General features: G+C 40.2%; 1 protein-coding gene across 1 annotated transcript in view; it reads left to right on the top strand.

Moving 5' to 3' along the window:
* ITGA9 (integrin subunit alpha 9) overlaps positions 1–13,738 on the top strand; it is a 217,543-nt gene that overhangs the window by 108,574 nt on the left and 95,231 nt on the right. The window contains exon 16 of the mRNA XM_069859822.1: positions 2,470–2,625. Within this exon, the coding sequence (XP_069715923.1) occupies positions 2,470–2,625 (156 nt within the window). The remainder of the gene's footprint in view (positions 1–2,469; positions 2,626–13,738) is intronic.

The raw sequence follows: 13,738 nt of genomic DNA, 5'->3' as shown, positions 1-13,738 counted from the left end.
GAAGAACAAAAGCAAGGGGCAACTGTAGAAGTCACCCTGATGGTTCTGTGTATTTTCTCACTTGATGATATTGAAAATAACTTGATAATCATTGCTTTAAAGGACGAAGTTTCATCCTGTATTCCTGTAGGAGTCTTGCTTTAGATTGTGGGCATTATTTACATCTCTATTTGCTATTGTAGATACTAGTGAGGGATCATCCTCTAATACCTTCGATAAAAACCCATCTTGTTCATACCAAACCACCTTTTTCTTAACTCAGAGTGATGTCATGCAACGTGTCTTTCAGGAAAAGAGCAAGGATCCCTATGAAGGGATGCAGCTAGCTAGGATCATTTACATTGCAGGAGAGGATACTCGTTGAATGGTAATTTAATGGAACTGAAGTGTATTGGTTTCTGCAAAAGCCTCATTGCAAAAGTTTCTTATGTCCAGAGTGAAGCTGATTGCTTATGGGAAACCCAGCTTCAGGAGGTCCCCAGGCTAATTCAGGCAAAGAGAAAACTTGCAGCAGTTTAGTGACACTCAGTCTGTACAGATTGGATATTTATTGCCATTACTCACTGAACCCTTGTTATGTGGTTGTTCCTGTTGATAATGTGAACTCCTTGGATATTACATTTGTTTTGATGTCCTCCAGACATTTTTTTCATCATTGAAGCTGTGCTGTCTGTGTGCTATGATTTGCAGGGGATTCTTTTTTGTGATGCAGAAGTGTATCTAACCTTTGAAGCTTCCTTGGCATGGCTGCATCATGGTGAAAAACAGTGAATAAGCTAATTGTGGAAATAATTTTCCTTGGCGCATCCACTTCATTAAGGCCATGTAACTGATATAAAAAGCAACATGTTGAATTTTCTTGACTTGAAAGATTTTTCAGTCTATCTCAAACCTGATTGTTATTGCATCTTTTGACCTCCTTTTAGAAATGAGGAATACTTAAAAGCAATCTCTAGGCTGTCATCAGTATATGATTCAACCACTGAAAGAGATACGTTTGGATAGACTGAAAGAAAAAGAAACTAGGTGTATTTCCAACCTAAAATAGTACTTCTGCAGATTGTGTTTTGGCAAATATTCGTTATGCTTTTTATGTGTGCACATCCTGGACAGTGTGGTGTACCTGCAAGGCAGAACTGTCTTGTCTTTGTCTTACTGAGGACAAATTCCACAGCCTTTGTATTTGTAGGATTGTGAGCAGAAGGGACTGAACATGTGGCAAAATTAATAACTGGGTAGCATTCATACTTTCATCCTTAATTAAAGACAAGTGGGTATGTGAAATATATTTCCCCAGGGTTGTGGTGAGGGAATATCCACACATGTAATTAATCTAGCTGCTGGAAGTCATAATTTCACCGCTAAAATGAAGCAGAAAGAGACACCAACCAACAATATGGGCACGCTCCAACATTCATTGAAGTCAATAGGAAGCTTGTCTTTTTACTTCAAAGGGCATAGGACTGAACCCTGTAAGATCATGTTAAAACACTCAAAAGTCTTTAAGCATTTGTTATTGTCATACTACAGTAGTAGAGCTAGGAAAACTAGATGGATTTTATTTTAACCCACTCCCTTCCCATTTAATTTTAATTGTTCCGTGTTTACACAGTTGATTGCATACAATTGTATTAGGTGGTGATTTGCCTGATGATTTATTGTGTTTCACTGTTGCTGCATGGTATGCTTTTTTGTGGTCTTATTTCTGTGTATGTGTAGTCTCCTTGTGTGCCAATACGATCCTCGCTTAAGTTACTACACATGATTTTCTGTGAATTGTAGTATTATTATTTAGTAATCTTGGTACAGTACAACTCATCTCCTGAGAGTGTGACTGCAGAAAGGGCTGAAGTCTCAGTCAGTGTCTCTTCCCCCAAAGGTATTAGCAGCACCCCAGTGAGTGCACAATCCTTTTTATGGCATGGGGAAGGTGTCACAGAGCTTCCTGCGGCCATCACCACTGCTGATGTCTGCATTCACTCATGTCATTGTGTCTGCTGTTGATCTTCATTCATTACCAAGAAAGTACACTGTTTAATTAGAATCATAGGATCATAGAAGCATTTAGGCTGGAAAAGACCTTTTAAATCATCAAATCCAAACGATAACCGAACACTGCTAAGTACACCACTAAACCATGTCCATAAGCACCACATCTTCAAGTCTTTTAAATACCATTTTTTAAGTAAATTTCTTGATTTTATTGAAAAACAGTTTATAGGTGTGGAGAATATGCTACTGATTCAGTGGAACTACAAGTAGGTCCCACATGAATAACTGATTTTTTTTGTGTGTGTTTTTTTTTTTCTGTCTTAAGTTTTTATAATGTGCTTATTCCTGCATGGCACAGGAGTAGAGAAGCCTGCTTTCTGTCTGTAGTGTTGAATAAAAAAATTAATTGATTGTATACTTCTGTATAAAAACCTACTTGCCTGTGTGAATAGATAAAATCTATGTTTTGTTTTACAGAAAAGAGTCAAAGATGTCATATCTCCAATTGTATTTGAAGCTGCATACAGCCTTGGGGAACATGTCATAGAAAGAGGAAAAGAGGACAAGGAACTACCTGCTCTCAAGCCCATTCTCCGCTGGAAGAAAGGACAGAAGATAGCGCAAAGGAATCAGGTCAGGATTGGACTTTATTTCCCAAAAAAGCCTACGGCTCTCTCTGATCCTGAGCAGACAGCAGAAGTGAATGTAAAAAGTGATTGCTAAGCTCTGGGTTGTTGTACAGTCCCTACTGTTGCTGATGCCAGTGCTTCTCCATGATGTAGTAAAGACTTGTGCTGACAAGGTTGCGCAGCAAAAGGTGAGGTCACTTGCTTTTTCCAAGGTGCTTGTGCTGTAAAGAAGGAGACTGAATAAGGGAAAGGATGAGAAAGCTTCTGCTGCTTCCGATTCTTCCCTTTCTGTGGGAGGTTCTTGTGAAAGCCTTGGCTTTCTCATCTGGCTTTGTTAGTGCTGGAGTGACAGGGCTGGGCCCAGGAGGGAACACAGGAACTTGCTCCTCTCCACAGTGGGAGAGGGTCCACTGGCCTCTTTTCTTGAGGGCTACTCACATCCAGTTATGTGTTGGGGCAAACCTACTCATCCTGTTGTTATTGCAGAACATGCTGTTGTAAAATAGGATGGTTTTGTTTCAGATAAAGTGAAGTGTAGGTACAGCCATATATTTATTAGGGTCCTATTTTGCTCCTCTGCAGTGTAGAAAACCCTTCTGTTTAATTTTGGTGAAAACAAGAGAACTCTCTTAATTTTGAAACACTTATTTACAAAGTAGATATCCTCCCTGCCTCACCGCCCCAAATTGTTCCCTGAGGAAATGAAGTGTATATGATTATGCTGCCTTTCTTGTTTGTCTGTCTTGACCTCACTAGTGTCTCTGGAATATGTTGGCCAATTTTGTTAGGTTTTGAAAGGAGTGATTGAGACAGTGCTCATGAAGGTGTTAAATGCCCTCAGGGTAGATGAAAGCAGACAGTCATGTGAAGGAGAGAGATCCCATTAGTGACCTTTTGAAAGGCTCAAGTTTGAGCTGATCCTTGTAGGTGCAGGACAGTCTGCCAAGGAAGGAGGCTGAAGGACAATTCAACCTCCCACTGAGGAAGGAGCCTGCAGGACAAATCAACTCCCACTGTGATGACGGGTGAGCATCCAGCTGTAAAACTTGAGGCTCCACAGGGAAAACATACTTATTCTATGGCTTGCAAAACATCTTTGTGTGTCAGAATTGCAAGATAATTTAGTCTGAAGGACCTTCATGGATTCAGTGCCTTACTTAAAGCAGAGGCAACTTAAAAGTTAGATCAAGTTGCTCAGAGTTGCATCCAGTCGAGTTTATTTTCCACAGCATGCTTTACAGAGTTATGAGCTGGCATTTCATGTGAATAGGAAACATTTATTTATTTTTTTTTTTAAAAAGGGAAAAGTCTGTCTGGAGTCTGAGGCTCTTAGGAGTGCATTGTTAGGTCTGTTTTTTTAACCAGGGGAAGTTTATATCCATTAAATGATATTTGCATCATCGTCTGTAACATTACTTTCTGTTGCTGCTGGTAAGGATATGTTATTGTGATGAAATTGCAGGTCCCTGAATGCTACTCAAAAAATAACTAAAATGTTTAGAGAGATATGCTTTGTTGTATACCCAAGTGTTTTGAAATGTATTTGGGTATAATCCATGCACTTAGAGAAAAGAGTTCAGATGTTTTATCTTTGTAAATGTATGAATGAAGGATGCATCTAAGACTTACGTGTTTTCATGAAGAGGGACTGTGTGGCTGTTAAGTACCTGAATATTGTGTTGTTGCAAAAATTATGATGGGAATTCATAGAGAATTTTGGAACTTGAGTAGTGTGCTGAAAACATGATGTTACATGATTGAAACTGCTTGAATGCTTTACTACTGGGCTTGGACTCAAAAGGTCACGTCTTGCCTTGCAGGCGTAGTCTCGGATCAATATTAAAATACCTAAATGCTGAGATTATAGAGAAGAAACAAAAATATGTTGGGAATTTCCCTGACTTGTTTTCTTGTGTAATTTGGATGAGAGTGAGCTGGTTTAACAATCCCTTTCCATTTGCTTTCCAGATGTTGTTCACTTAGCTTAGTAAGAAAAGGATTTTTGTGCCTGGAAGTGTGCTTTCAGCTAAGGAAGTGGCTAGAGCTTTAGAGTTAGTGTGGCAGTCATGGTAACAAAGCCCTGATGGAGTAGCCTGGAGGCGTGGTGGTGGGGTCATCAAAGACCAATTTAATGGGAAAATCAGGGTGTAGTGTTCTCTTTCAGGATTCTTGTCATCTCACAAGTGGAAATTGTTTTTAAATGCCAAAAGGGATAGTTGGAACCAAAGTTTATGTAAGAAAGGCTTTACATCTTCAAAGAAATATTCTGGAGGGATCTTACATTTTGGAAGTCCAATTCAAGACAGATGCAGTGGGCTCTCTTTTTAGAAGATACAACATGAACGAGGGCAGATGAACAAGTTCAGTGTTAGTGGTAGTACTGAAGTCTTTAAATACAGCTAGTGGTGTGTGGTTTTCAAATGCCCTAACCCTATTAATCTAGAAAGAAGTGTCATTTTGAAATCAGAAAATGTTTCATTTGTTGCTTTGAAGCAGTATTAAGATAGTGTTAGAGATTGATCCTTTGCTGAAAGGCACAGGTTTCTGGTTTTTATGAACGAATGCAGGAGAAGAAAATGAAGTAGTGAATAGCTGAAGAAGTGGCATGGAGCCATGACTGGGCAGGAGAGGAGGAGACTTCCATCTTTCAAGATCCTACTGCAGTTGTGCTAGACCTAGTTGAAAAGCCACACATCTTGCAAACGCGTGGGCTTTGTAGTCACCTAGATAGGATTTTGTTTAAACTGAAGTCTTAAACCTGAAGTGGTCACTTCTGCTAGGATTTCAGTTTGTTTTTCATGAACTAATGTGCGTGTGATTTCCTGACAAGAGTTTACAGCCCTTTGCCTCACACACAAGGGGGCAGAAAGGCTGTCAGGTGGCCTCTTGAAACAAGAATTAAAGTTTATATTGAGTGTACAAAGTTCTTCATGGTGCTTCACTCGAATGCCTTAAGGAGTCAGCTGAGAAGTAATTCATAGACACGTACCAGCAGGAAGATATGTCCCTCCTTGATGATATAATCACAAAATAAATTTTCTGTTGGACATTCATCCTTGAAATCAGTATTACATTGCATGTGAAAGAAAAGTGTGGTCTTGTACTAATAACTTAGACCAAAGCCGAGCTAGAGTAGTAAAGTAGTACATGGATGTACTGTAAGGCAGTACAAAATTCTTGTATTTGAACTAAAACACCCCAACAAAATGAAGCCTTTACTGTTCAGTGAAGGAGACTGCTTGTATTTCTAAATGAACTGTGCTTGAAACCATCAAATATAGTAAACAATTTGAACACCAGATTCATTTGAAGAAAAGGATCTTAACCAAAATTTCCTAAATGAAATATGTGCAGTTGTGGGACTTCATGTATTGACTGCTTTTTTTTGTAAGCAAAGAGGCTCTGATACTTTAAAAAGAAGTAATAGTGTAATTAACTGGCCTGAGGGACATTCGGCCCAGGATAGAGTAGCAATTGATTTCTCATGGGCTTAGTTATTTTCTTGGTTCTTGTATATGCTTACCAGAAACTATAGTTGTTATAGCTCAGTGTAGTTACTTGTGGTAGCAAAAGCAAATACTCAGGGATTAATGTACATGTATACTGATAGATGCCTCAGCAACTTGTACAATTGTTGGGTGGAGACTGGTTGTGTGGAGAAGATTTCAGCTTTCCATGTTGTAAGTGGCTAGCCAGCTCAATTTTGCTCAAACAGAAAATCTCTTAGGGGTCAAGGTTTGGTGGGGGAAAAAAACATTCTACTTTTTCAGTGCGTATTATGAACTTTAAAACTTCCCACCCTGAGAAGGACTTTCCACTAGCTTCTTTGTTGCTTCCCATATCCAGTTGCTACCTCCATCCACTGGAAAAAACTAATAAGTCTTCTTACCTCAGGGAAATAATGTGTATTTAGAACTTGGTTTGGCTTAGTTCTTCGTAAGTGGTTTGTACTATAACATTTATTTTTGTATACCCACTGTATAAATACATGTCAACCAAGAAAGAGAAAGATCTCTTGCCAAGTACAGTGGGGATTTGTTCCTAGTAGTATCCAGTAATGTATCTTAGAGTTCAAAACATGGTGTGCTAGAATGGTTCTGCCTGTTCAAAATACTGTAATAAAATCACCTGCTGTTATATGGATGGAGACACCATTTTGTTATAGGAAAATATTCTCAGTAGATTTAATTGCGTCAGTGTCTTCAGGACTTCAGAAATGGTCTACCATAAAACTGCTTATAAGTTAGAAGAAGAGACAGAAAATATTTAGGATGTTCTGTTCCCAGCTGTGCCACTGACTTGCAGCGAGAATTTGGGTACAGTTTGCACCTTTGGGTGACTGAGGCCGCATGTCTCTGTGATAAACTTCACCTTTTTAAAAGCTGGAGAATATGTTTTGGAAATGCTTGTGTTTGAAAAGCTGGTTAGGTAGTTGCACAGAGATTAGCTTAGTTGACAGGTACGAGAAAGTATAGGAGGATTTTTATACAGCTGAATTATGAATGCCTTTAGTGATTTTTGGTTTGCTGCACAAATAATGCCGTTCTTTATTTTAAAACATGTGCACGCACACACACCCACACCCCTGGTCTCATACTCAGGACAAAGTAATAACAGATATGGACAGGCTGAAATTAGTGTCCATATGTACAGACTGGTCCAGGTTTGTCAGTGGTGCCTTCTGAACAGAGATCCTTTTGTACCTGCTTGAGTCAGGTCATGTCTCTGCCAGCAAGCTGAGCCGTGCATGGGGCATTTCTAGACATAGGAGTGACACCTCTACCCTGGTAAGCTGCTGCATTGGCTCTTGGCACAAATTTTAGCCTGTGCCAGATACTGCAAACCATTCCCAGGCATGGGCCAGGAGTTAGGGTACTCCTATCTTGGAGGCCAGGGAAGTTTAATTTACTGGTACAGATGAAGCCTCAGTACCTTAATATACCTGTGAGTAGCTGCATAGATGGAAAGTGTGAAGATTAATCAACTTGTACCTAGGCACACAGGAAGTCTTTGGGAGACTGCAGGAATCAGCCTTATTGCCATGTTCCAGATGAAGTGTCTTGCTGCTAAGCTCTTTCCTCCTTGGGCGGGAAAAGCTCCCAAATTACCTTCTGTGTTTATCCTTCCAGGGATCCATTGTGTGCTACCCTTCTTGCCTAACTGCCATTGTTCTCCTTCAGTTGGGGTGGGATTGCTCAAAGTGATGATTTCCACTCCTCCCACTGCCAGCCTTTTGCTCTTGACAAGTTTGGTCACAGTCAGTGCGGAATTGGCAGGGACCGGGTGCTCTTCATGCCAGGAAATCTGGAAAGGACCCACCCTGAGCATGTACTGGATTAGGCTGAGTATTGCGTTTGCCTGCATTTTTGTTGTTGAATGGCAATAAGGAGGAAAGATTTACAAGTCTGGAAGAGATTCAGAACTGAACAAAACCAGCAGGTGTCCAGATGTATTGTACCTCTGAAATGTTTATAATTAAGAACTTGCTGAAGTAAGAATGAGTGGAAATCAGTGCCTCTGATGGTAAGCATGTTTCTATATGCACATACTTAAGCAGTAACAGGGTTGGCCGGTAATTGTCCAACTTGTTCACATCCCTGTTTAACAACAGAGGGAAAATAACATGACAGAGAATGTGTAAGACATAACCCCTAGGTTTAGATCTTATAGGCTTCCTTAAGAACAGTAGCAAATATATGCTAGTATATTCACAAACACCCCTCCCACCCCAACATAGACCTTCAGTTTTGGTATGTATGCTGGGGGGTGTAACACTACAGAGTTATTTTGTCTTAGGTTGTAGGAGGTGAGTCGTCTGATTTAATTTACAGGTTCTTCAAAGAAATAGGTAGAGAAAGGAAAGATGGTTGTGTAACCATTTGCAAGCTGAACCCTAAACTAAAACCCTATTGGGTAATTTTTGCAGTTCGGCATACTCTGTGGATGGAGGATTGTAAATTGTAGGAAAGGGGGAGTTCCTGCTTACACGTGGAGCTATAAAATAAAATTGTAATATACTTAAAAAGCCGCAGAGACCAGTAACAGCCTTCAGGAAGCCAGGTTCCATCAGTTCCATTCATATCTTTCTAGCAGTTATATGAAGGATCAGTAGAGCTTAATTGGGATACCTAACATCTTGAGAGCAGACAGTATGATAGTAATAGTTCATTCAGTTCAGAGTACCTCAGTGCCACAAAATCCTTGTCAACTTAGAGTAGCATTCATACATACAAATGCAGTGAAGTGCAGGTGGATTATAGAAGAGGACTTTCACGTATCCTTGGGGGTTTAAATGGACTAAAGGTAGACATAAATGCTTTCTGTGATTATTTGAAGACTTTGTTTGCATTTCCAGCTGACAAAACAGCTGTCACATCTGGTTTTCATTTGTCGCTGTTATAATGCTTTTATATTTTTAATTACCAAATTGTGTGGTAACAAAGGGTTTGACTCTTGTATTAAAATGTTTAAGTATGCATCCTGGGAGAAAAAGATTCATCTCATATGTTCCACTCTTAGTGGTAGAAATGAGGAGGGATGGAGTAGATGATGTTCTCAGATATCATTAAAAAACCCCTCTTGAGGTGATATAATTGAATAATTCTGTAGTAATCCAAAATAAATGGAAGACTGTTTAAGACAAGACATAAAATATATTGAGAAATGTGCTACAGGATTCCCTCCTATAGTGGTACTGGGAGATGGGACAATTAACCCGATACGTCTTTCCCATCTATTGTTCTCTGAATTTATAAGGTCTGAAGTCTTGTAAAATGAGAACACTACTTGGATGATTTGAACTGTTAATGATATAAAAAAGAAAAGAATTGCTTCAGCCCAAGAAATGAAGTGAGTCAGACTAGAAATCCAATAAAGCTCTGAAGGACTAGGGCCATATTTCTATTGCCACCAATTGTAATTCTTCACCCCAGGAGAGTAAGAGAACAAATGATTGTGTTGTTAGCCCTCCCCTCCCCCCCCTGCTGTGAGGAATAACTAATACATATGCTTATTAATTTATGAGTGCCTTCAATAGGTAACATGTTTCATGCCTGATCTTTTCTAAACAGCTGATTTCATTTGGGAGTTCCAGTTCCCCTTACATTTGAGTGTTCTTTCTCCTGTTTTAGCTTGGTTCTCCAACCCAGTTTTTAACAATTACTGAAAGCAGGATGCAGCTGAAATAGGGGAGAAATAATTGCATTTGGCCTTAGATGGCTTGACAAGTGGCAATGTGTTAGTCATGAGCTGTAGGCTCAAAGTCTTCCACTCAATAAAATGGATGAATTCCCTCGTAGCCTTCCCCAGCTGGAGAAGTTCAACTTACATGTTGCACCCTTAAGTGTAGTAAAAGAATTATTACTGGCTGGTTTCTGTTTTCTTATACTATAAATGAACATCTGTTTTCTTTGCATGAAGACATGGTCTGATGAAGTCTTCATGGAGTTGAGAAACCTTGCAAGCTAGCCTTGCTACCCTGCTGCACCATGCAGTACTGGCATAGCTCTTTGTCTTCATAGCAGGATTCTTTTGAATGCGCATTGCTCCCAAGATATTCCTGCCTTCATTGCGTGTTTACTCCACCGTTCATTAGGGGTATTATGGAAATCATGCACTCCCATTTTAGCCACCACATCTGATGAAATCCTGGAAAGTTTTTCATAATATTAATTACTTTTCTAGTGGGAATTTAAATCAGCCATTTTGCACTTGGCTCAGCAGGATATATGAATGGGCTATTTCCATGAGTAGTACAGTGAAGCATAGGATGTTTGGTGAGAGTCAGTCACTATTTATTTTTCTGTGGTCAGTGGATCTGTAGGGGATGGGTTTATTTTGCAGGCAACTTGAAAATTTAAAGACAGAATAAATAAAAGTCTAAAATCAGGCTCCTTTACCTGTGTAGATCTCTTCCAATCTAAATGATTCTTTGATTCTGTGCTTAGATACTGATATGCCCAAGTGATTGATTTGTAAAGCTCTAAAAGAGGAAATAGTTCATAGAAAAAGCAACGAGATTTGCTTACAGCTCAGTACTTTTGAAAGTTGGATCACATATCCTGGTCCCTTAATTACAGACCCAGGAACCCACTTTCACCAGATAACATGGTAAAATCCGTGTAGTGTCAAGATCTGAAAAATAAAGAATTATTAGATTAACAAACCCCCTTATCCTGCATCCTTGAAATAGAAGTGCTTTTGTATTACTAGTGTGATCTAATTGCTAAGTCATCCCTGCATATATCATGGAATATGGTGAAAATTTATAGGAAATAGGTGTAGAGATTGGAAAACTGTGCTGTGAACCCAGATATTTTGCATAATTCAAGTTAAGAGGCACACGGTCAACTTTTTTTCTGAGGAAGTAGTTAAAAGCCTGATCCAAAGTGAATCACTGTTCTGTTATCCAAAGCATAAAAGGACATGCTTTCAGGGATTCTTTTGAGAATCTTCTTTGTCTCCCTTTTCTTCAAGCATTGTCCCTCAGTTGTCACTTTCCCTTTTCTGTGAAAGGATGGCACAACTCTTATTGGAACACAATACTGGCAGCCTCTCAAAGTCTTGATGGTACGTTTTTGCTACAACCTGAAATTTCCATGTGCTTCCCTGAATTTTGGGAGATTTACTGTCTTGAAATACTTTTTTTCCCTTTGTTTATTGGATGATGTCCAGTAATTTCTGTAGGCAGGACTGCCATAAACACAGTGTTGTTGGTTTTTTTTAAATTTGCTGTTTCCTGTTCTCTTCTCTACTCCCGGAAACACAAATATGTTTAATTTTAGATAGGCACTGAAAGAAAGTGAATCAATTTAGGAAGCCGGATTTGAAATCCTAGATCCCTTTCCTCTGAACAGGGAGTTGTGACTATTAGGCTGAAGCGAGGCTCCTTCTTGCTTGTTTTACTTCCTAGCAGCGTTCCCTAGCATTACAACATCAGCAAGAAGGAAAATGAGAATATCTTCACCACCCACACTATCTAGCAGCTTTGTTCTTAGGATGCCTTAGGACGCCAGGAACTAGGCTTTCATCCTACACCTACTTCCTGCAGCAGAGGACTGTACATTTACCCCTGGCCTTTACCACTAAATACAGAATTTCATCCACTGCCTACTCTTCAAGAGGCAGACTAGACACAAAGGTACTTGCTTTGAAGCCCTGATCTGAGTGGCTGTCTAGACACATCCTCTTCAGTTGGCTCTAGATCTCTTCTAACTGTACATTTAATTGCACGCAGATGTGTCCATTTACTCTTTATGATGAGTAGGTATTAATGTAGGCTTTTTGACCCAGCATCTGGAGAACATGGGCAGCATCCTTCTCCACTAATGTTTTGTTCCTTGACCTCCCAAGAAGCATCATCTTTTCTACACAGAAAAGCTGCCAGGCAGAATTTGGGAAAACCATACTTGCCCAGGATGTTGTGTGGCCGGGTGGGAGCTGCTATGGAGCAATTCCCTGTAGCTGCTGGGTTCTGTATTGCAGGGGAAAATGCAGAGAGGAATCCTGCTGGATTTGCCCTGTGCTTTGCTGTAGATCTGGTGGTTACAGGAGGTCTGACATACTCACTGCACATGCAGTTTATATTAGCTTTGTGTTTGTACAGTAAAGATGTGTCCTAGAAACATTGAGGTTATCCTGTCCTGGCTACTGAGCACGCAAACACTTACTTCTTTCCTGGAAGTGCCAGACAAAAGTGCTGTGGCCTTGAGCTAAAAGATGCAGCTGTGTTTCTCATTCAGAACAATTTTTGCCCCCTCCCCCTCAACTTGAAATTTTTCTGGTCTATATTTTTTATGTAAAGAAGCTTCCTGACCACCTGGAGCGAGTCCAGAGAAGAGCAACGAAGCTGGTGAAGGGGCTGGAGGACAGGCCTTATGAGGAATGGCTGAGAGAGCTGGGGTTGTTTAGCCTGGAGAAGAGGAGGCTGAGGGGTGACCTCATTGCTCTCTATAACTACCTGAAAGGAGGTTGTAGAGAGGAGGGTGCTGGACTCTTCTCCCAATGACAGGGGACAGGACAAGAGGGAATGGACTCAAGCTCCGCCAGGGGAGGTTTAGGCTGGACATTAGGAAAAAATTTTTCACAGAAAGGGTTATTGGGCACTGGAACAAGCTGCCCAGGGAGGTGGTTGATTCACCTTCCCTGGAGGTGTTTAAGGCACAGGTGAACGAGGTGTTAAAGGGCATGGTTTAGTGTTTGATAGGAACAGTTGGACTTGAAGATCTGGTGGGTCTCTTCCAACCTGGTTATTCTGTGATTCTGTGATCTCTGACACACAAAATCAAAGCTGTGAGGTATTTGGTATAATATAAGGGAAATACAGTAAGAGTAAATTGAACTTGAGTAAAACCAGTGTTCAGAATTGCTCTTCTTCACTTAGGATAACAGTAACTGCAAAAATTATAAAGCACATCCACAGTGCAATGAATTTATTTTGTCCTACTTCTCTTCTTCCAGTTCTAGATAATACATACAACCCATTGGTTATCTTGTTCAACACCTTGAATATGGAAAGAGCTCTATAAATCCCTAAAACCAATATTGCAAAGCTAAAACTGCTTTAAAGATTGCTTAGAGGTAAAATTGGTGATTAGGTTGTAGGGCCCATGCATATCCAGGAATGGGCTCCTACTCCAACAGCATGCAGTATTGAGTAAGGTTCAGTTTCTGGCCCAAAGAAATCGCAGGCCAAGTAGACCAAGTAAGGGCACAGTAACAGAATGTATAAGCAGTGTTCACAAATGTTATGATGACTTACAGTGTGTTTACTCCTTAATTCTTTAGAAGGGATAAGAACAGGCAGGAATTAGTCAACCAGAAAAGCAGAAGCAACAGGGTGGGGAAGGGGAGGCAACACCTATCCGGACCAGGGAAATAGCAGAAAATAACAACATAATCCTTAGATGTCATTAGCCTGCAATGGAAGTGGTCTGCTGAACTATATGTGGCTACATTAATGTGTCCTAGAGGCTGACTGGACTGGAAATCCTTTCTCTCCCAAACTTGAAGGTCCTCCACAGATGCAAAGGGATCCCTCCTGCACTGCTATGGATCTAGGGGTTCATCATCATTATTTCTTTTTTCCATCCCAGTGCTGTATAGGAACTGGGTTTTCT

This window comes from Phaenicophaeus curvirostris, chromosome 6 (assembly GCF_032191515.1).
Source record: "Phaenicophaeus curvirostris isolate KB17595 chromosome 6, BPBGC_Pcur_1.0, whole genome shotgun sequence".
Classification (NCBI taxonomy): Eukaryota; Metazoa; Chordata; class Aves; order Cuculiformes; family Cuculidae; genus Phaenicophaeus; species Phaenicophaeus curvirostris.
The sequence above is the reverse complement of the archived record's forward strand: the minus strand, read 5'-3'. Positions and strand labels throughout refer to the sequence as shown.